Genomic DNA, 23,730 nt, shown 5'->3' with positions numbered 1-23,730 from the left:
TGCCTCATCATGTTCGTAATAGTCCTACAAATGGAAGTGACGAGATTAGAGATACATACTGCAACTATGCCTGTAAGGATTGATGTCCGAAAATGGACATGTAGTCACTCTTTGTTGGTGACGTGGTGACTCCACAGATGTGGTAGATGGTGTCACTAGGCCGTGGCTCTTATGAAAGTGTAGAGAGACCACTTGGTTCGATATACGTGTTGAATGTAAGTTATGGCACAACTTGATCTATGATCAATGATACTCACTCGTCTGTTCTCTTGGATGATGATTATCATTGGGGGACGCCTCAATGTCAATATTAATCCAAATGAGAGATCTCGAAGAATGACGATGTTAAATGAGTTTGATGTCAAACTATACATACTCTGTTGAAGCAAAATTCCAACATTGTAGATTGGCCTACATGGAAAGTATTATCCGGTAGGAATTGATAGTGATGATCGACCTATATCGCCGCCACATCCTCCTTAAAAGTCATAGGATCCATTTCAACAAAGAGATATGTCATTGGTCAGGTAATGTCAACACCGCAAATGTAAATCCTATCGATTATACCTTTGTTAGGCGTAATGAGAAAGTGAAGAGTTTAGAATCACCTTATGGCGCAAACTCTCTAGCAAAACGCCCTGGAATCAAATATGAGACGGCTTGTTCTCATAATACCTTGTCAGTTAGGTGGTTTCTAAAATAACTGAATTTGCAACTTGTGGTCACAGATCATCTCTGTTGGGACTAACTTAAAGAGATGTAGATAAAGATCCTGAATGGATTGGTTTTCACCTAATTCAATTGCCTCCAGACCACGGAGTGCGATAACTTGATTAAAGTATGGATAGTAAAATGAAGTGTGATGGACTCTTGATGAACTAAGAGCCAAAATGTTGTTTTTTGAAGCTCCTTGCTCAAAACTCAGGGCTCACCACCTTGACAATGCAAGAGAATTCACTTCGAAAACTTTTTATTGCATAGCCGGGATTTGACATCCCCGTAACCCCATGTTCATTCTGCATGAATGGCTGAGCAGGAGTGACAATTAAGCAGTTAAAGCTTATAGCTAGGGCCCCCGTTACGTGTAAGTAATTTACTCATAACTGTATGGGGATATGCAATATTGCATGCAGCTGTACTTAGAATGAAAGGATCTTGAGAATACTATGTCTCAAAAGTGATGACAATTATTGATGACGTTATTCATCAGTTGACTAAAGGAAACAAGGACGTTAACCCAATGCCTACAAGTATTCCATGAATCAGTCGAAGTCATAAAAGACGTGTTCCCGCCGTATGAGCGATGATAAGTCTTAAGAGATGAAACTCTCCATATTTAAGTACGATATGTGTATGCATGTACTTGTTGTAATATACATGACTCGACATCTCATTCGATTTAAACTCATAAGGCCAAGATGATGGCTGAGTGCGCCCACCATGTCAATGCTTGATCACAGCATGTTATGACATCAAATTATATATCCCAACACAAAAGACACTTTAATGAAGCGATGTCAGAATCTGCCTAGGTTCATAGGTCAACTTCCACGGGACCTATAAGGTAGCTCACTTGTTGGAAAATGGTGAATTTGGTACCATTGGAAAGCTCTATGTGTCTATTTTCCAGGAACACCAACCATTTGACCATATCTATTATATTGAGTGAGTTATAGAGGTTTTATTAAAATAGGACGGATCTGTCCGGAAACTGCAGCTGAGTCAACTTCGACGGAATTTTGTGATTAGCTCAGAACGAACTAGGTTGTGAATCATATATCACTGGAAAGCCACGGGTGTCTACTTTCCAAAACCTTTTATGGTTCATATATCGAAGATTTTATGACTGTTTAAGTGCGTGAAGGTCATATCACGCGTGAATATGTTTTTCATTGCAAACTCTTGTTTTGAGTTGTTATGCAATTTTTTTTATCCATGTACGGATAAGTGTACATGTTTGATTTTAAGAATGTTTGGTGAGATTTGATATTCAAATCATTGACCCTTTACTACTTTTGAAGAATGTGAAGAGCGTTCGTATACGCTATCTATCTAAACTCCGAGATTGAGTTACCGATTGGGGGGAGTTGTTTTGTAGACTTCAGGGGGAGTCTATACCACATATTATCTTCAATTTTAATTGGTGCATTGTGCTCTTTTTTCCTTCGATGAAGCTTTTTATTTTACCCAAGAGGTTTTTGTTTTGCTTGGCAAGGTTTTTACCGAGGCAACGGTTATGCACCATGACACATTAGGATCGCGATACAAGGGGGAGTGTTGTTGGAGAATTACTCTCTGTAATCTTCCAGTGTATCTTGTCATAATTAGTATAGGTTAGTCTAGTTAAGGAATGATGTATAATCATTGTATCTACATGATACTCAATGTAATGCCTATATATAAGGTCTCTTTATCAATGAATAATGATGATACTTCTCCCTATTCGATGTGTATTACATTTTTCTGTAACATAGCTAATATTCTCAAATACTTATTGGCATATGGGTTGACATACATACTTCTCAGCTGTGGACATCTGCATGGTCCACACCGTGTGATTTGGCAATTCCGATCACTGGTGGGTCATGAGTCATGACGATGGCCTGGAAGGTGTTGGCCGCACTTCTCCCCTTCCGACGCTCCTATCAGTGCCGGTCGGAATCTCGAAATTTCAAGTTTTTGAGCACCGTGCGGAAATTTCGAGATTTCGACCGTCGTGGGCTGACGTTGCAGTGATAAGAGCATTTTGTGCGACGTTCTTAACATGTTTTTACCTCAATTTGTACTTTGCTTAGCCCTTATTGTTGTACTATTGAGTCATTGAGTCGTAGTAAGATTCTTGAGCGGTATTGGATGCATTTTTGTGCTTACATGAGTTAAAACGCATAATTGGTTTAGAGTCCTAGTTTGACTAGGAATCCTTGTTAGGTTTTGAAACTAATTATCTCTTACTTATGATTTTATTTTATTATTTTCAGATTGGATTGAAGAGATAATTAAAGAAAAAAAAAGATAGAGCCAAGTCATGCAACAATTAAATAGAAGATGATCATTAAAGGCATAAAACATGGCATGTTTTAGGGATTAAAGCATGACATGTTTTAGGGATTAAAGCATGGCATGTTTTAGGGAATAAAACTTTCCATGTTTTAAGGGATTAAAGCATGACATTATTATAGGAAGAAAGAAGCAATTTCAAACCCTCCATCTTTCCTCTATATATACATAGCTTCACCTCTCAAATATGATCACTTCTCATTAGCATTCAAGAGCCAAAACTCTACCAAAACACCACCATAAATTTCCCTCACAAATTAGGCAAGCCGTCCACCCCAAAACTATCATCATCTCCACCGAGTTTCACTATTGAAGACACACCTCCAAGGTTCCTACAACGTGTGATTCTCGCAACTCATCTCCATGACTTCGTCTATTTGTATTAATCTACAATTCTTTGTCTATGAAGATTGTAAGTTGTTATTTATGTGGAAATATTGGTTTTGTATTTGTTTTAGAATTTTCAGATTGTTTTATTGGATTTTTGGATCTTTGCCGAATCGATGGTTTTCTATAATTAATGAGTTTGTATTTCTATTGTTGTGTTATAATCATCTTTCTCATACTTTTAGATAATTTTCAGATATGTGCATATGAATTTAGTGCTTGGATGCATTCCCTAAGATTGTGTTTGAGTGCTAGATTCATCAACCATATTGACACAAATCGAATCATGCCCTAAGTAGGTTCGATTTGTGTTGATTAAAAGTGGTAAAAATTCTGGAAATTTGCATGTGAAACCATGGTGGGTGACGCCATGCATGAAACATGTCTCCAACAAAGATTTGGTGCTTAAATGTAATCTTGTTTGATTTCTACTCTAAGTGTTATTGAATTCGATTGCATGCAAATTTAGATTAGGCACTAAGTCAATCTAAATGTTAATTGAAATCTTGCACGATTAGATGATCCCCTAAGGCTCTAATTGTATTGGTGTCTAAAAAGTATGTAATTGGTTGAATTAGAATGCATGATAGGTTCGAACTTGTAATTATGTGGTGTAATGGTAAATTTGGTTTAAGTTTGTTAAAGAGAAGTCGATTATGTAAATAATAATTTATGTTTTATTTTAGTAGTTAATAATCAATCTCAAACCCCCCCCACCCTCCATTATATGTTAACACGAAAAGTTTAGAGTTCCCTTCAATTCCCCGGAAAGAACGATCTCTGCTTATTCTATACTAACGATGATGTTTTACAGGGTTTATTATAGACGTTTTAATAAAACGATATATCATGCAGCTCTGGCTAACACAAACATAAGCGCAAGGAGGGGGAGCACGGCTGGCACCATCTGCGCGTCGTTATGCGTCACCGAAATTGCCGAATCCGCACAGTGCGGACCATGCAGATGTCTGCATATGAGAAAATATGTATATATATATATATATATATATAATAAACACATTTATGTATGTGTTGTTCAAATTTTAAAAAAGTAAAGAAATTTAGTGTGTATTCCTTTCATAAGGTTTGTAAATATGTATGCAATATCTAACACTAATATAGTGCATGATAAAAAATACTATTAATACTAGCTTTAACTCGATTACAAGTATCGAGTATACACAAGAAATATAGGCCCGTACTCTAGTACTTAAATAATAGTCTAATACATATAAAGAGAAATTCTCTATTTTTGAAAGTATAAACTTTAGCTTTATTGGTTTCTAAAGAGGAAATATTTAGAAGAGAATTTAATTAATTCTAAGTTGATGTAACCTTAGAATATTCTGTGATAAATACTAAATTTCGGGATATTACACCTAAATGACCCAATGTTATTGTTTAGTCTAGCCAATAGGACAGAACCTATCAGCTTCTAATGCATCATCATGCATGCTAAATTTTATGAGATATTGAATTTGCGAAACTTTTGCAATAGTAATTTCCTTGATTGACTACATATATACATGAACAACAACAATTCGCGAAGATTCTTATTACCAATACTTCAGAGATTTGATGGAGACATTTGTAAAACATTTAACAAATGCCATCTCATGTTCGTAATTGGCATTCTAATGGATTCTGATAGAACTCATGCATAGGAGTAGGACGTGTGCTCAACTAGTCCTGTTGGAAAAGCTCTGCATATATACAGACCGGGAGCAGAGCTACGTATGTTGTACGGTCCAAGTACTCTTCTTCTCACACGTGTGTGTATGTTTGGGTCCGGTTTTTAAATTAAACCCAACGAGACTGCTAGGGTTTAAGCTCTCTCTGCCTCTCTCTCTCTCTCTCTCTCTCTCTCTCTCTCTCTACAACCAAAGACATGTCTCGGCCGGAGCTGCAAAACCCGCCGGAGATATTCTACAATGACGACGAAGCTCGCAAGTACACTCGCAACTCCAGAATCATGGAGATTCAGTCCGAGCTCTCCGACAGGGCCCTCGAGCTTCTTGCTCTGCCCCAAGATGACGTCCCCAGGTTGCTCCTTGACATCGGTGCGTTTCTCCTAAACCCTAAAAATCTCACCTTTCGGAGTTTAATGATGTAAAGCTGAGTGCTTTGAGGTTTGATTTGCAGGTTGTGGCTCTGGGCTTAGCGGGGAGACCTTGTCTGATTCTGGGCATCACTGGATTGGTTTAGATATCTCTCAATCGATGCTTGGTATGTGAAAGGCTCACTTTTTTTTTGGGTTTCTTATATTTTCGTGAATTTTGATTGTAAGTGATGCATTTGGTTTTAATATTTTTGTTCAAATCAAATGTAGATGTTGCACTGGAAAATGAGGTTCAGGGTGACCTTCTGCTTGCGGACATGGGCCAGGTAAAGCTTCAATCCTATATTGTCATTTAACATAGGCCTTTTTGCAACATTTCTGGTGCCTGTTGTTTAGGTTTACTGTGTGTGGGATTAGTATAGAAAAGAGATACCATTATGATTCAACCTGGAATTGATTTGTGGTTGGATTTTATTTCAGGGGTTGGGACTTCGTTCGGGAGTTATTGATGGTGCTATAAGTATCTCGGCTGTTCAGGTTAGTTTTGCTCTCTGTTACCAGCTATGATGATGATTAAGAGTGAATGTTCTAGCTAGGTTCTTCTTTCAAATGCCTGCTGTGTTAGCATGTGCCCCTTGCCAGGAATGTAAAGAATTTACCTTATTATTGTATTGATAACTTCATGCAACTTGATGACTTATCAGAGGCCAATTCTAATTTTTGATGTTCTGGCAATGTAGTGGTTGTGCAATGCTGACAAGTCCTCACATAATCCCCGATTAAGATTGAAGTATGTTGTGGTTGTTTTTTGTTTTATCAAGTGCTTATCATTTATTGGTGTCCTTGGAATCTAATTAATTACTTGCCAGGACCTTCTTGTTCTTTTTGGCGTGGCTTTGACTTTTGGCTCTAAATCTTTGCAGGGCTTTCTTTGGGTCATTGTATAGATGTTTAGCTAGGGGAGCAAAAGCTGCATTCCAAATGTATCCAGAAAATCTAGACCAGCGGGAATTGATTGTGAGCTCTGCAATGCGTGCTGGATTTTCTGGTGGTATTGTCGTTGATTATCCCAACAGGTACGTTACAAATTAATGAGGATGTGGCTAACTTGGTGCTACAGTTATGCATGATCCCATTTATGAACAACAAAAGCACTGTTGCTGCTCCTTGATTATGTACCTTCTAATACTCGAAAAGATCTAAACAACAAAATTACATATAAGCATGAACTTCATATTTCTATGCAGCATGGGAACCTATAAACTATACTTCATTGACTTTCGGTCTTTTTCTTTGATATGTTCCTGAACAAGCACTTCTGGACTGCTGTAATTGCAATTAGTTAAAGTTTTTCCGTTAGGAAACAGGTCCCTAGTTCTCATGATAGGACAGTGACTCTCAGGAGAATTAGGAATTTGCAAAATAAGTGAATATGAGCACATCAACCAATAATAACCGCATGAGTGACCTTTTTGACAAAATATTTATTGAAGGAAGATAAAGTCAGTCAAATGTCATGGAAATTGAAACACCTGAATCTCATTCTAGAACCATTTCCTACTGAATCTATCATTTACGCCATTAACTTATCAATAATTTGTTACAGTTCCAAGAAAAGAAAAGAATACTTAGTCCTCACATGTGGTCCGCCATCTGTCAACTCATCAGTTCCTGAGGGTAAAAGTGAGGATGAAGATAGTTCCTTTGATGAAGATAGTAGTGAAGATGAAGAAAATCAGACAGTAAGTTTGTTATACTACCTTTTGTTTTTCTGATTAACTTGTGTTTAACTGGGCTCACATAATTTCTTCATGAATTCCTGATGTGATATTAATTTTTGTGGAGCAGGTGTCCATTTCAGACAGGCACAGGCCAAGGAAAAAACAGAGAACAACAAAGAAAGGTAAGGGGAGAGATTGGTTACTGAAAAAGAAGGACCAGATGAGAAGAAAAGGGAATGTTGTTCCTCCAGACACAAGGTACACTGGTCGGAAACGGAAGGCTCGCTTTTGATCTGGCACCAGGCCTCTATGTATCAGTTGCAAGTTACAAGTTTAGCGGCCTTTTGACTGGGTGGCTCCCTAGTTTCAGAAACAATTCCAGAAGCATTTTGTTCTGTTCAGAGATTTTTTATGAGATCCTGAGATGCTCAGTTAAAAGCATCTCTAAATCTGTGCATCAATGCATATTTGTACTCGAGCAATACGTTACAATTTGAATCTATACCAGAAATTAGCAATAAAATTTGATGGAACGATGTGCTGTTAAGAGAATGATGTTGCTTTCCCTTCCAAAAGAACTCATTTTGGTGGATCCATGTCTAAGTTCATGAACTTCCTCGAAAACAATGCGACTCTTCTAAATATTGCTTCATAATATCTGCAGGAGATATTGGATTAGATCGTGGAGGTATTCCAGTCAACAAAAGATAGATTTCAAGACCACAGCCAAAAGTAATCACATCAAATGCTACCACAAATTCAAGAGAACGTCAAGGTCATCAAATTTGCTCGTACCAGCTGCACCCTTTTTACCTCCGTTGGCATTAACCAGGTAGGATGAGATGTGTTTCAACTGCAGTAAGATAAATGACTTGTTTTAATGGGTGAAAGCATAATGTTAAAGAAAGCTAGTTGCCTAACTTAATTTCTATCCTTGTTCTTTCATGTTATAATTAATACTTAATCTCATAAACTCCTTCGCTAGTTCCAGTGGATTAATAAAGGAACCAAAGGAGCGAGCTTTTCCGGAGTTTGCAACGGTCTTTCAGCTTCATTCGAGTTTGGCTTGTGCGGTGGTATATATATAACATTTTATATACTAGCACATGATAACCAAAAAATTCCGGTAAGACAATAAAAGCAGGAATGTTCATGTAAATACCCACACATGTTGAGCAAAATCTAATAAAACTGTCATCCTTTTAGTAGTTTTAGTTCAGATTTATCTCTTCTCTGGAGCCAGACGCTATAAAATTGGGACCAATACACATACAGAGCAGATGGGCAAATTTTAACCACAAAGTGGTCAACTTTATAAGCCAAGAAGTGTCCTTTTCTTATGTTGATTCAAGAAAAATCAATCTACAGTTTCTGCTAACTTTGGTGCAGTCAGCAGCAAACATTACACCAAATTTCAACTGGGTAATCTATCTTAAGATCTTTTGTGGAACCAAACACCAAATCAATGGTAACACAAAACCAAAGCAGATTCATAATAAACAGCAACATTCCCAAAGAAATCATAAAGAAAATGACAAGCACATCATTAAGGGTTTTGAGGTACAAACGATTGCGATTAGCTAATATTAAAGCTGTTCCACCACTCACCGATCAACAGAGGTGGACTTCTGAATCAAATTGACTAAAATATGGAAAGGACTTGACCTCTTCTCAATCACTCTCCAGCAAACAGTTTGCTAATCTCTTAGTCTCGCTCTATACGCCACCAAATCTCAAAGCATTGAGGTTCCTCTGTAGCGCTCATGGAGTTGCTTCAATTTTCAAGATCTAGACCGGCATTACTAAGTGTGCTGTAAACTAACAGACGTAGCTAGACCTTCAACAACAACCCATTTTCGGTGAAGCCACAAGTCTGCTTGATATCTAATGTAACAAGGACATGTGAGGTAGAACTGTAGATGCTGGGTTGAAGGTGAGGGAAGAGGAAGCTAGAGTTTATGTGGATGCACAAACTGAACAAGGCTAATGTGGACACCACGATAGGGAGGCAAATGGCAGATGCATCAGAAGGCGAAATGCTAATGCAGCTAAATGTGCATTCATAAAATTTACAGATTTGTTTCCAGCTAGCTTACATTGATAATAACGACTTTTTAACACATTTCTCTCAATGTAGAGTTGCTGCCATATAACAATATCATTGATATATCTTATGCTAATTCCAAATATTTAGACGTACATTGGACTAATTCACAGACACCAGCCTAAATTAATCATAAGACACTCTTAGAAACAGATGCTCTAAGTCGGTTTAAGAAGAGATAAAAACGAGATTATGTCACGCTTTTCTGGAGTGATGAACATGAAGCATTGTCACATCAACATTACCGGACATGCTACAGCATGAGGGAAAGATTTTTCAAATTACTCCAATCAGTTGCATTGCAAACAAATCATCCCTAGTATGTACTGGCAATACTGCTACACTGGAACCATATATTTACAAACTTACAACCATAAATATGAAGCACGTGAGAACTTGAGCTGAAGCAGCCTGGCCATGTAGCAGCTACCATATATAGGATGCCTCGGTAATCAACCATGTGATATTATCTCCAATTGCCGGGATATCAAACAAACCACAAATTCACTGAGGGTTCACCTCACAGCTTCAGGATCCTGATTGATTTTCTGTAGGCATAGAACAAAGTTTATGATCATTGCCGAGAAGATTGTTGGCCATCGAATGTGTCACATAAATTTTTTAAGTATGAATTTCCATTAAGTTTCCAAAGTTCGTTCCATGTTCCTTGGTTTCATTAATGTATTTCTTTCCATATGATCAAAGAGTTAGTTTTATAGTAGCAAAATTCAATACAAAACAAGAAACCTGTCAAAGTCGAGCAATCCTATATTATTATGTTATAAATATAAATTTACTAGCAATCCGAACACATGGACCCAGAAGGATGCAATCCAGAGTACTGAATACTTCCCAGTCAAAAAAAAAAAACCCAACTTACGGAAATTAAAATTTTATAACCAAATGCAGCAAAGGCCACTTCACACATTGTTTAGAAATTCACTGCAACTTTTTTCTTTTTTGAGATTTAAGTTCACAGCCACTTCTTTTTTTGACATTTAAGTTCACAGCCACTTCATAGTTAAAAGTTGACACCATGAGTGATATAAAATTTAAGAAAACGCACCCTCTCCAAATAGCTGCTCAAACCGGGCAACAATGTGTTTTCCGTAAGTGTATTTCTTCAATGCATGCGTATGAGCCCTTATCCGATTAATCAATATTGTCCGTTGACTGTTTGTACAGATTTCAAGAGTCTTCTGAACCACATAATTAGCAAATTGGTCCTTCATCATGACCTACAACAGAAATCAAACATGGTCTTTAGGCCTTAGAATGGGAGCTTCAAAGCATCACAAAATATGGAACAAATGGCAGCAACTGCGCAAATAACCATACTTATGCTGCCATCGAAAGACAAAAACTACAAACTCAAGGACAAGGCTTCATTTTCTCAAAGCAATCCAAAACACATGGTAATATCATCACTTTATCAGGCACAATTGCATCAGGATGTTATGACTTATGAGCAATGAATGGGGCTCCAAGGTTGTTTGAGTTACGAGTTTACTCTGGTTTGCTAAATGTAATGATCTTGATATCCAGGACTGTATGATCAATCAAGAATTCTTACCAATAAATTATCATTTCCATCATTAGGGCCAACAATCTCCCTAATCAACAGTTCTCGTTCTGCAGCGTCACCGTACTCCAAACATTTCTCAACAACATTGGATGCAAACTTGTGCTGGCTCAGCTGTACAATATGACCCGACAACTTGCTAATCATTCGGCTTCTTTCATGAGGTTTTCCCCTCTCCAATACATGCTGCCAAACATTAAAAAAATATACATATTAGAATCATCATTGAATGGTTGAGAAAATTTAATCAACAAATATAAACAGACATTTAATAACTCACATCCCAATAATTTAGCCGGGATAAGATGTTGCAGATATAAGACAATGAATATATCACGTTTTTCAGTGTCTACCACCCTCATTTCACACTTATGTATGCCTCTACGCATGCATAGTATAAGGCCTATTCCCACAATGATATGTATGCATCTATAGATAGGTGCACATCAATGTGTGTCTGAGTACATGTTTAACAAATCTGCTTAAGAATTTCTTAATTACACAAAGACACAGACAGAGCTACAGTCTATGTGGCAGAACAGTTAATACTCAAAAAAAAAAAACAAGACAAGACAAGACAAGATACGTGAACAAAATGTGTGACAGCTTTATGGCCATTTTTTTTATATTAGAATTGAAACTCTGCATGAAATTTGCCATAAAGTAAGAAGTTACCATTGTAGACTGAGTTTCCAATTTGTACACTTGATTACATTTCCAAATGAAAGAAACTCTGGAGTTATGGAATAAGAATCACAATAACCGAATACCTACCTGCGAGACATAATTACCATATTGGTCCTGAGCAAGAGCACGCACAGACTCCAAAATCTCATCAACTATAAACTGGCATTGCAGCTCATTTGTGCAATGCTCCAGAACTCTCTACAATGAAACAAAAACAAGATCCAAGTTCAACTTTTTGCACCATAACCGAGTTACAGAAGTACTCCAACCCCTCAACATTAGCAATACCTGTACAACACGGCAACCATAGGGATGCATTGAAAGTGTTGCAACTTGACCATGGAAAGCAGAAATTATAAACGGAATCTTTTCTGTTGGGATTCTCTCAATACACTTTTGTATGACATGGTTTCCATTTTGGTCACGAACACATCTCATGACATGTCCATCCAACTCACGTACAAGCCTTGCTTTTTGTTCAAGCTCAATAACATCAAGTGCCTGCCCCAAAGATAAGTTAGATTATTGTTATTGGCAGAAGAACACCATACTAAGATGACAATTATGTAATGCACATAACTTCAAATTCCAATCGCACAACCCATAAGCTGTTGGCAGTTTTTCAATAAGTGCAAATATGCTATTAACTTTGGCCTAAACAGCTCATTATGGCTCATTTAACTTTATCAGAAAAAAAAAACACACCCATGAAAATGATATCTGAGCAACTACAGTTTATCAGCAATCACTTTCCAAAAGGTGATCACAGAATAAAGAGCTGGACAAATACTGTTGCAGCTTACCACAGGATGAAAATATGCCTCTAATTGTAGCCTGTATAGTTCATAGTTGGCTCTTTCAACTTACGAGATTGAGCATATTACCCAAGAAAGAGGATAGTTAAGCAAGTAGAGTAACTTCTTATCCCAAAAGAAATTATTCAAAGAGACCATAGCAATTAATTCCAGATATAGAAATAAAGCACAACATATGCATGGGTCTGCTTGACAGCGAAGTTATACTATTTTCAAACATAAACAATAGGAGTACTATCAGAAACAATAAGTGCAAATATGCTATTAACTTTGGCCTAAACAGCTCATTATGGCTCATTTAACTTTATCAGAAAAAAAAAAACACACCCATGAAAATGATATCTGAGCAACTACAGTTTATCAGCAATCACTTTCCAAAAGGTGATCACAGAATAAAGAGCTGGACAAATACTGTTGCAGCTTACCACAGGATGAAAATATGCCTCTAATTGTAGCCTGTATAGTTCATAGTTGGCTCTTTCAACTTACGAGATTGAGCATATTACCCAAGAAAGAGGATAGTTAAGCAAGTAGAGTAACTTCTTATCCCAAAAGAAATTATTCAAAGAGACCATAGCAATTAATTCCAGATATAGAAATAAAGCACAACATATGCATGGGTCTGCTTGACAGCGAAGTTATACTATTTTCAAACATAAACAATAGGAGTACTATCCAATAATCCATACCACCTGCAGTCACTAAAAATCCAAGAGTGACTGATGAAAGATGGATAATGTACCCAAAAAAATTACAAATTTAAGCAATTACTACCAGAGGAATCTCAGTTTGACACAAACGTCACAGGGGCACTTGATATCAAAGACCTCTTCAGCAGTACAAAGGAAAAATTTAGCAAACACAGATCAAGGTAAGATTCAGGCAAGTCAACTAGTGAAACCCCTTAAAATAATTGTGTAAACTCTTCAGAACAAGTATATACAACTTGAAGTTCATTACCCAGACATTAGTAAATAAAGCAACACTTATTACAGTTGCATACCTTTTGGATTACACGACAACCATACATTTGCATACTTAGGGGCAAAATTTGACCTGAAAGTTGATTGGCAAGATCCTTCCTTTGCTGAGGGCTTCCATACTCAAAAAACTGAGACAGAGGAAAAACTAATCTATAAATCATGTTAATGATCACCCTTAAGAACATAGAGACGAAATAATAATCAGAAACATACCTTTTGAATCACATAGTTACCAAAAACATCAGTCATTAATTGACAAGCATGTGGGAGAACTTCTCTGAATACAGAAGCCTTCTCTTCAATACTACAGTTTTCTAACTTCTGTTGGATAAATCGACTCCCATGTTGATCAGCGCTGGAGCACAGAAGTTCATGATGACTTATCATGTCCTAAGAAAATTAAAGAAATCAAAATTGAGAAGAAAATAAAGCTTACCTAAATTCAACAATATGTCCTGTGATATCAGATAGCTCAAATCTGCGGCCTTTGCCAGATTTCAACTCCTCAAGAAAATTATAAATTTTGGTGTCATGAAGACTCCCAGAGCCTAGGTGCCCATGATATAATCCAGGATTTCTTCCTGAACCAATGGATGATGCTGACAGAGCAGGACTATTTAAGGGGGAGTTATGGTGCTGCATCAAAACACCGGCACTTGGCGCGTTTCCATAATAGCTGACACTTACTTGTCCTCTTTGTGAGTTCAAATTCCCTGGCCCACCATTCGTTTGATGTTGGATTTTCAGGTTATCCAAACTAGCACCATGATTGGATGTTTTGTTTAAATCAGGACCACCTCTAGATGCCAAAGAAGCATACTGACCAGGAACACCATATGATTCCACAAATGGCTGTTGATAGTATTGCATATACATAGGATCGGTAAACGAAGTTTGTGTAGGAAACCCAAGCTGCCCATATGACTTGCTCATATGTTGCAAATCAGCCCCAGGTGAAATGCTTCCCACAGATGTTCGAGCATTAAAGCATGAACCCACAGTTCCCTCAACAACAACAGGAACAGTCCCTGCAGGATGATATCCACCACCATATGGAGAATAACCAGGGGTACTTAAAGCATATCCGCTTACATATTGTGGAGAAACAAAGCTCTGTGCCTGAAAATTTGAGTAATATGGATGTGTTCCACTTGTGTAAGCTGCGAAATTTGCATAGAGTGGGTGTGCAAACCCTGATGTCTGGAGCACTGGCTGTGCATCTGCTGCGAACTTGGAGATATGAGGGAGATAGCGATCCATGCCAGCATAAGTGTAATGAACCCCTTGAGGAGTTATGTGAGATGTGGCATTTTGAACTTGGCATAAATTGATTTGCTGTTGCTGTATCTGGTATTGCAGGGAAGTGTTCGGGTAGCTATGTGGCCACTGTACTTGATTCTTTTGATTTTCTGGCATGTTTGATTTACTGAGAGACTTCATTCCAGATTCAACAGGGGTAACACCCACATCATTAGCACCTGTGCTCCTGGTATGAACATGAGACATTGAAGTTGCAACAGGACTGGATGAGGATTCAGTGTTTAGTGGAAGCACTGTATCAGCTGCACGTTCTTCATCTACAGTGCACCTACTTGGACTCATCTTATTAACAGGGAGATGATGCAAGGAATTGGGAACGGCACCCCGATTAAAGTCCCCAGGAAACCCGTTGCTTAAGGTAGGAGAATGATTATCTACAGGTGAAGTAGATCCACAAGAACCTTCCTGAAAATAGATACAAATTTTCATCAACAACCATGGCACTTAAATGAAGGTAAGCTAAAAGCTACCAGCACTTACACTTAAACCAATTCACCATATGGTATTTCATTTGTCATGAGATAAAAAAAACAAGAAGCTATTTTGTAAAGAAAACAGATAGGGCTATGAACTTAACAACCACTTAGAAAAACTATAATGAATAAAACTTGGGAGTTTATAAACACTAGTGAATAGAATAATCACCCACATTTTTCTGTTGTCCTGTCAATTGAGCTGCTTCGTCTCCAGAATTTGTCTTATCTACCCAATCATTCAAAGCCTGTGGGGGACTCTGATCATCCTCTGACTCTTCCTGGTGTGTTGGCAGTGGTGCTGGAGACATATGAAACAAACCATTACCACTGTCATCTACCACTCCCAAGTTTGGACTGAAACTACCGATGTGGCGTGCCAGACGTCGATTCTCCCATGAGATAAGTGGAGCAGGAAGTCTTGGATTCAGATTGACATTGGCACAGTAATAAGCCAGATAAGCTGGATCAGAACGCAATTGTTCCTCAGACTCACATCTTTCAATAACACTAGATAGACTTGCCAAGCTTCCAGTTATGCTTGAGACCTGCTGGGATAAAAGATTATCAATTGCCAAAAATGAACCCTCCATACTTGGGGGTGCACTTCCACTTCGATTGGGGGAAACATCCTTTCGGCTGCTAAGAAACCTATGGTCTCTCAGAAGCAATTCCAACTCCTCAGCAGTCATATTAGCAGATGATGGAGCAAATTTTGCTGGCTTGTTATGGGAAGCCCAATTTCCACCAGTTTCTGACATTCTAATTGGACTCTCGGTCGCCATTCTACTGGAAGATTACTATACCAACACTTTCCTATGATTATATGAGGATCTCACATGGTCCCCTATCAACACAAAGAGCCAACGAGCATGTTAATCAATCTGTTGAGGAACATGGTACGAAGTTTAAGGTACTAGTGACTAGTATTAAGCAAACCAAACGGACACTAGAAACGTGACAAAGAGACATAAACACGGAACAAGATAAGGTTTGAGATGAAAATCTCCTAAAATGCTCCCTTCCTTAATTTTTCATGCCAAGAATTTACTTTCCAAAACTCATAAGCATTGCTTATCCCCAAGAGACGCCTTTTCTTACAAAAGTATCAACAGTTGCCGGAATATGCAATCCACAGTGCCAGACAATACATACGGTTCTCCAAAAGCAGAGATATTGAAACTAATCTGTAACTATAAGACTACCTCTCATCGTAAAGAACTAGGAGATGCACTAAAAAATTACTAGAGAACTAGCAGATGCACTCAAAACTACTAATCCATGGCCACCCAACAGCTCGAACAGAGAAACAGAAAACTACAACAAACAACAGAATTATAATTTCCACAAACAGCAAGTAGCAAAATTTCCAGCAGCAATTCATTAGTATCAACCAAAAGACTAAAAAACCTAACGCTGAGAACAACACAGACAAGAAAAGCACCAACCTTTGAACCCTCAAACACTTGAACTCAACAAAAGTAAAACAAGTTCAAAGTTTTGACTTTTTCCATAACAACCCAGAACAATTCTACAATCTCTTAACTCCCCACGTTCCTAACCCAACCATATCAACCACAAGCAAAGAGGGTCAACAAAAAACCAGAGATAACCCAGAAAGAAACCCCCAAGCTCAAAACTTTCCACCATTTCAACAACCAAAACCATGGAAGACACAACCTTTACAATTCAGACTTTCATAGAGATGAAAGGAGAGCAAGGTCAAACTCTCAAGTAGTGGAAGCCATAGTTGCCGTAAAGATAGAAAGAGGGAACGTTGGAGTTTTTGGGAAAAAGGGTTTACCCTAATGAAGTGGACTTTGCTTGACACCAAAATAGGAACATATCCCGTCACCCAGGAGCTGATGCGAGAGATTCACTGCACAAAACAAACCCTAGATTCTCTTTCTCTTTAGAGAGACAGAGAGAGGGAGAGATGGGTCTACCAAAAAATGATGTCTTTGGCTTAATTCACCAGCTATTTAAGTATTTAGGGTATGTTTGTTACACCGGATTAGCCGGGATTGGATTAGGGAGTGAAACATATTAGTCCGAAACCTGTGTTTGGAAACACGCGGGATTAAGCCTTAATGAACTTAGCTAATCCGCGCGTCTCTTAATTTCGGGATTACAGAGAGGCCCCGATTTTGGGCGGACTCTCTAACACATTTCGCCCTAATCTCACGTCGCCTCCTCAGTCACTCTCACCTCGCCTCCTCATTCTCTCCTCGCCATTGCCTCATCTCCTCCTCAGTCTAGATTGCCCTCACCTTGCCTAGGGCTAAATTCACCGGCTATTTAAGTATTTAGGGTATGTTTGTTACACCGGATTAACCGGGATTGGATTAGGGAGTGAAACATATTAGTCCGAAACCTGTGTTTGGAAACACGCGGGATTAAGCCTTAATGAACTTAGCTAATCCGCGCGTCTCTTAATTTCGGGATTACAGAGAGGCCCCGATTTTGGGCGGACTCTCTAACACATTTCGCCCTAATCTCACGTCGCCTCCTCAGTCACTCTCACCTCGCCTCCTCATTCTCTCCTCGCCATTGCCTCATCTCCTCCTCAGTCTAGATTGCCCTCACCTTGCCTAGGCTCGCCTCGCCTCCTCACTCGGGATCCGGCTTGCTTCGCCTCCTCACTCGGGATTCGGCTTGCTTCGCCTCCTCACTCGGGATTCGGCTTGCTTCGCCTCCTCACTCTGGATCCTCCTCGCCTCACCTCCTCACTCTGGATCACTCTCACGTCGTCTAGATCATTTTTCTCACCAGGTTCTCTCTCACTCTTTCGCTCTCTCTCTCTGTATCATCTGGATTATCATAGAAACTGATTCATCTATTTCTTGGCAGATCCCCGAGCACTTGTGGTCCTTCATCCTGTGCATCGTCGTCCGATCCAGTTGCTTGGTACCATCGTTGACTCATCTCCGGTTAGTTCTTAATCTTTATCTTCCATTGGAAATGTTTGATCTGGTTATGATTTGGCTTCAGATTTGGGTTATAATTTGGTTTCTGATTTGGGTTATCATTTGCTAAACTAACTGCTGGAGCATTCCTAGACTGCAAAGGTTAATTATTAACCGACTCTTAAATAAGCCAGAACTTTTACATAAGGTTATCATATATATTTTTGATTTGTGGTAAGAGTATCAACATTTGGAAAGTGTACAGATAATGACTTCCATTGATCAATATTATAGAAACAAACAATAGCATAGACGTAAAAGCTATAAGATTAGGCAGGAATGATATATTTGAGTGCTGGGCTAAATACTCCCAAAGAAACTCTTTATATGCTACTGGAAATTAAGTGAAAAATTTGTCTACAAAGACTCTAGGTAACAACCAGTCCAATAAAAGCATAGATAAATGATAATGAAGATCCAAAACAGCAGGAATATACAAAGACCAAAACAGAACTAAATAATGATAAACTCCCAATTTAATTTAGCAGTCTAATTCATATTTGGTTCCTGCATCAAAATCATTATCATAAACCATGGGATGTGCTCTTGATTTCTAAAAGTTATAAGGATGTATAATCCAAACAATTCCCCCCATGGAATATGAATCAAACATGGTACAAGTTGACAGGACTTTGACAAAGTTGTCTTGAGAATAAACAATATTGAAAGTAAAATAGTTTAATCATGGTCTGTGTTATATATGGATGAATCCAATGAGCACCTACTGTTTGGGAATCATTCTTCAAACATGTTGAAACACTAGAGCTGAAAATATCCAGAAAACAGCAAAAATTTTTTTTTTAAAAGGACATATCCCAAATAAGGCTTGCATAAATGATTGTGGTTTTATAAGGTTCCAAAGGCAAAATCATATAGCAAGGTGTTTTTGTTGTTGCAGGAAAATGCCTTTGGCAGCATGATTACTAGTAAGAATTATGGAACTATTCTCAAACAATGGAAGTCTAAACCCTAATAACTGCTTTTTAGTTAGCTCTAAATAAAAATAGTCTATTCTCTATATTTTTTTATTTTGTGTGTAAATTAGAATTATATAACTAAGATGGGTTATGAGCAAGGATGCAGAAGTTTCTTCTTGTACCACAGAGCAGTAATACATTATACAGAAGCACAGAACAACAATACATTATACAGATGCCAAAAATTAATGATATTTTCTATTTTGGGGAGGAGTTAGAGAAGTCAAATTGTAGCAGTAGTATAGTTTTCAGTCCCACAAAAATTGAAGGGCCAATGAAACGTATAGTACATATCAAATTACCCCCCACAGGTTATAGAAAACAAATGCCCTTGTTATTTGTTGTTTTTTTTCTTTAATAAGTGGAACACCCCAGAAAAAATAATAGAGCTAGAAGCTGGTACTTGCTTCAGTATATCAGTTGATCCTAGCTGCAAATGCATGATATAATTACCTTATAGAAAGGAAACAAACAGATTTTTCATTCTTAGTTTGGCTTTACATTTAATTTTTATTTTTGTTCTGTTGGATTATATAAATAGATTGGTCCTGCTCCTGAGATTCAGTTTTAGTTGGTCTTCACTTCAGTGAAGGTTTTTGGAAATTTGAAACAAGAAATTCAGTTTGCCAATTCTATTCATTGATTAAAAATTAATTTCAGCAATGTATAAATGTCTTGTATGAAGAACTTCAGATTGTGGATACTGATTGGGCTATGTATAAATACCTCTTTGACAGGTGTTACCACCAATCTCAGCAGCAGCAGAAAGAAGGCACAAAACAAAAACAGAGGGATTTTGTGCATTTCAGACAAAGACAAGAAGCTAAGAAGGTAACTACTGGATGCATTTCGAATACTATGCTTGCTTTAAGAGCTATATATAACTACTGGATATGGTTTGTATGGTTTAATTCTACAAACTACAGGTTTTTACATCAAAAATTATAAAATTTGAAGTCTTGAATGCTCCACTGTTGTAATTAGTCAGTGGGGTAATTATTCTATCAGTAATGATTAGGAATAGATTATTATGTTCCTTTTTATGTGAATAGTTCATTGATTATTATGTTCCTGTGAATATTAATAGATAATGGATCGAAGACAAATTTTGTTGCTCTTATTGGTGGAGTTGTGGCACCTACAAACCATGTGTGCTTGCACTATGCTTGTGCAAATGTTGTTTAATTTGAGGAGAAGGCATGCTTAAACACATGCCTTAAATAATCGTTCATTGATAAGACATCAAACACGTTTGACTTATTTAGATAGTATCATAGGTAATAGTGACAGTGAGTGTGTAAACGAATTGAGAATGGATAGAAGGTGTTTTGGTCTATTGTGTGAATTGTTGCGCACAGATGGGAGGATTAAAAATGATGGTTTGGTGTCAGTGGAAGAGCAAGTGTGTTGTTTTGTACATACACTTGCCCATCATGTGAAAAATCGTACGATTAGAGGTAGATTTTATAGATCTGGAGAGACAGTTAGTAGGTACTTCAATTCAGTGTTACAAGGTGTCTTACGATTGCAAGAGAGTTTGTTGAGGGTACCCGATCCGGTTCTTGCTGAATGCACAGATCCTCGATGGAAGTGTTTTAAGGTTTGTTTATTATAGGGCTCCACTGTTTTTTTGTTAAAGCATGAATTATACTTTGTGTCAATGCAGTTCATAAACTTACTTTTGTTTTAATAGAATTGCTTGGGGGCACTAGATGGGACTTATATTAGAGTACGTGTGCCTGCAAATGACAAGCCAAGATATCGAACAAGAAAGGGTGAAGTTGCTACAAATGTGTTGGCTGTTTGTTCTCGTGATTTGCAATTCATATTTGTTTTACCGGGTTGGGAGGGGTCGGCATCTGACTCTAGGGTTCTTCATGATGCAGTCACTAGGCCTAATGGATTAAGAGTTCCCACCGGTAAGGCTATTAGGTTTAGAAAAAAAAATTCAGATTGTTTCCTTCCCTTGACTCACACTAATAGAATTTATATTGTGGCTATTAGGTTATTATTACCTTGTAGATGGTGGTTATACGAATGGTGAGGGATTTCTTGCACCATATAGAGGAACAAGGTATCATTTATCAGAATGGGATGGTGGAAATTTGCCTAGGGATCATGTGGAATACTTTAACATGAAGCATTCAAAGGCAAGAAATGTGATAGAACGTTGTTTTGGAATGCTGAAAGGAAGATGGGCAATACTAAGAAGTCATTCATTTTATCCAATAAAGACACAATGTCGTATAATTACAGCTTGTTGTCTTTTACACAATTTGATTAGGAGAGAAATGTCTGTGGACCCACTGGAGAATGCAGTATTTCCTATTGAGACGCAAAACGGGGAAGATGTCAATATAATTGACAACGTTGAGTCCTCTGATCAGTGGACTGCATGGAGGAATGAAATAGCTTTAAGTATGTATAATCAGTGGACAAGAAGAAGGGTTGCTAGGGCCCTTGCAAGAGCTGCTGAAGTTGAAGAAAATAGAACAAGGAATAGAAGAGCTGCAATGGATGACAGAGCTGCTAGGGAAGCAAGGGATTAGATTGTAGCAAGAGCTGTTGTTGTGTCTATGACATTGTAGAACGTATTAGTTATTTATGTGATGGATTTTTTATGTTTGCAAATGTTGTTTATATCTTGAATTATTGATTATGACATTGTAGACATAGTTTGAATTATTTGCTGATTGTTTTATTTGACTGATTTGCTGAGTTCTCAATTATTTGCTGCTATAGTTATGTGTTTGCTTTGTCTTGCTTATTTGCTGATATGGTTAGTTATTGTATGTGTGCTCAGTATGGAAGGTGGTGGTGAAAACTCTGAACACCAAAAAAGGCGCAAATGGACCAGCTTTGAAGAGGAATCTTTGTTGAACATACTTGATGCAATTATTGCTGGTGGACAACGTTGTGATACGGGAACGTTCAAATCTGGTACAATGATGAAAATAGAGCATGCTCTTAATGATTTATGTCCTAATTCCAATTTGAAGGTTAGTCCACACATAGAATCAAAGTTGAAGAAACTTAAGAAGGATTATAGCATCATCTATGACATGATAAACAAGAGTGGATTTGCATGGAATGATGTTAAAAAGTGTGTGGAAGTTGATAGTAATGAAGTGTGGGAGACTTATGTGAAGGTAATGATGTTTATGCATGATTGGCCATTGAATGATATAACTTGTTTCATTTGGTTTCTTACTGATTTTCATGGCTGCTCATTGGTTGTTTCATTTTCTTCCTATGCCATAGAACAACAAAAATGCAGCAGGTTGGAGAAACAAATCGTATCCCTTGTTTGAGAGACTAGCCAACATCTTTGGGAAGGATCGTGCAAATGGTAGTGCAGCTGAAGTCCCTGCTGAAATGGTGGAGGATCATAGCAACAATGGTGATGGTGTAGATCTTGATAATGACACAAGTCCCATGTCAATAAACAAGGAATGTAGCCAGCAGTCCCAAGTCAGTAAAAAAAAGAGGAAAAGGAATGATGAGGATCGAGTCATGCTTGCATTGGATAATTTGTTTGCTGAATCTGGAAAAAGAATGCAAATGGTTACAGATGCCATAATGAAAGGTAATGAAGACCGACATGATATTGCTAAGGAACTTGAGGATATGGGACTTTCTATTGATGACCAAATTAAAGCCGTGGAATATATCTTAGAGAAGCAACAACGTATTTCTGCGTTCATTTCCTTGCGTGGTGAAGCGAGGAAAAGATATGTTGACAAAATGCTTGCTAATGTTGATGTTGCTGCTGCAAGGACTGATTTTAGATGCACTTAGTTTCTGACTGTACACATTTTGGGGGACAAACCACCGAAACAAGTTAGTTGAGCTCCTTTTGTATTGTTAGATAAGCATTCATGTCTTTTAACTTGCTTGACATGTAAAAATGCTAAATGAGAATTCAACTTTTAGTGGTGGACTTGTATTACAGGTGTGTTGTCTGCTTCGTTGTCAACAGCTTCAATTGCTATTACTTCCACTGATTTATTCTTGTCATCTTCAATAACTTCTGTCTTCTCTGGTTCATTCTCAGCTACTGCTTCACTAGTGTGTGCCTCCTCTGCTTCTTCATTTTCAATTGCTTCAATAGTTTGTGTCTTTTCCACCTCCTTCTCAACTGCTTCAATTGCTATTTTCTCCTCTTCAACTGCTTTAACTGATGGTTTCTCCCCCTCTGGCACATTTGCAACCGGTTCAGTTGGTTGACACATTGTTATTAGCAATTGAATCATCAAACACATGAGCTGGTTAAGGCATGCATGTCATGCCTAGGAATATATAATTATGGGATAAATGCCATACCAATATCAGAAGACAACTCACTTACTCACTCCTCCAGCCAGGCATTTTATGATATACATGAAATGACATATGAACTTCTCATTACATACATGGTGGCACAAGGCCCCAACAAGATTTCAGTAATAAAAATTATTTAATCTGGTGGTTCGTCAAACATGAGACTGGATTATTTTGCTAGTTCTGTTCGTTAGTCCGAGACTGCACCAAACATGGGTCAGAAATTACTGTACCCTAATCCGAGTCAGCACAGTCCGGGATTAAGCAAAGACTTAATCC

The 23,730-nt window shown here is 37.9% G+C and overlaps 3 protein-coding genes across 9 annotated transcripts; 2 read left to right on the top strand and 1 right to left on the bottom strand.

Moving 5' to 3' along the window:
- The first annotated feature begins 5,291 nt into the window (after positions 1-5,291).
- LOC126791142 (18S rRNA (guanine-N(7))-methyltransferase RID2) lies at positions 5,292-7,776 on the top strand. Its single transcript, XM_050517547.1, has 8 exons — positions 5,292-5,504; positions 5,587-5,670; positions 5,774-5,829; positions 5,984-6,040; positions 6,244-6,293; positions 6,427-6,579; positions 7,110-7,245; positions 7,352-7,776. The coding sequence occupies exons 1-8, from the start codon at positions 5,333-5,335 to the stop codon at positions 7,514-7,516; spliced, it is 873 nt and encodes a 290-aa protein (XP_050373504.1). The 5' UTR covers positions 5,292-5,332; the 3' UTR covers positions 7,517-7,776.
- A 1,768-nt stretch (positions 7,777-9,544) lies between these two features.
- On the bottom strand, positions 9,545-17,172 carry LOC126790193 (pumilio homolog 6, chloroplastic). Of its 2 annotated transcripts, none has more exons than XM_050516349.1 (10): positions 16,993-17,172; positions 15,365-16,072; positions 13,832-15,120; positions 13,609-13,750; positions 13,416-13,523; positions 11,886-12,098; positions 11,685-11,795; positions 10,902-11,096; positions 10,395-10,566; positions 9,545-9,876 (listed from the first exon to the last, which is right to left on the bottom strand). In XM_050516349.1, the coding sequence occupies exons 2-10, from the start codon at positions 15,971-15,973 to the stop codon at positions 9,857-9,859; spliced, it is 2,859 nt and encodes a 952-aa protein (XP_050372306.1). In that variant the 5' UTR covers positions 15,974-16,072; positions 16,993-17,172; the 3' UTR covers positions 9,545-9,856. The 2 variants fall into 2 exon arrangements, with proteins under 2 accessions (XP_050372306.1, XP_050372305.1); XM_050516348.1 differs by having other exon boundaries at positions 15,365-16,035; positions 16,993-17,171.
- A 356-nt stretch (positions 17,173-17,528) lies between these two features.
- On the top strand, positions 17,529-23,354 carry LOC126791257 (protein ALP1-like). Of its 6 annotated transcripts, XM_050517683.1 has the most exons (8): positions 17,529-17,960; positions 18,039-18,118; positions 19,869-19,962; positions 20,219-20,731; positions 20,825-21,050; positions 21,136-21,722; positions 21,935-22,280; positions 22,393-23,354. In XM_050517683.1, exons 7-8 carry the CDS (start codon positions 21,936-21,938, stop codon positions 22,927-22,929), a joined length of 882 nt encoding a protein of 293 aa, XP_050373640.1. In that variant the 5' UTR covers positions 17,529-17,960; positions 18,039-18,118; positions 19,869-19,962; positions 20,219-20,731; positions 20,825-21,050; positions 21,136-21,722; position 21,935; the 3' UTR covers positions 22,930-23,354. The 6 variants fall into 6 exon arrangements, with proteins under 6 accessions (XP_050373640.1, XP_050373637.1, XP_050373638.1 ...); XM_050517680.1 differs by lacking the exon at positions 22,393-23,354 and having other exon boundaries at positions 21,935-21,972; XM_050517681.1 differs by lacking the exons at positions 21,935-22,280; positions 22,393-23,354 and adding an exon at positions 19,053-19,080 and having other exon boundaries at positions 21,136-21,765.
- The last annotated feature ends 376 nt before the right edge of the window (positions 23,355-23,730 follow it).

The sequence above is a fragment of the Argentina anserina genome, chromosome 4 (assembly GCF_933775445.1).
Source record: "Argentina anserina chromosome 4, drPotAnse1.1, whole genome shotgun sequence".
NCBI lineage: Eukaryota > Viridiplantae > Streptophyta > Magnoliopsida > Rosales > Rosaceae > Argentina > Argentina anserina.
Note: the sequence above shows the minus strand (reverse complement) of the source record. Positions and strands in the feature narration are given on the sequence as shown.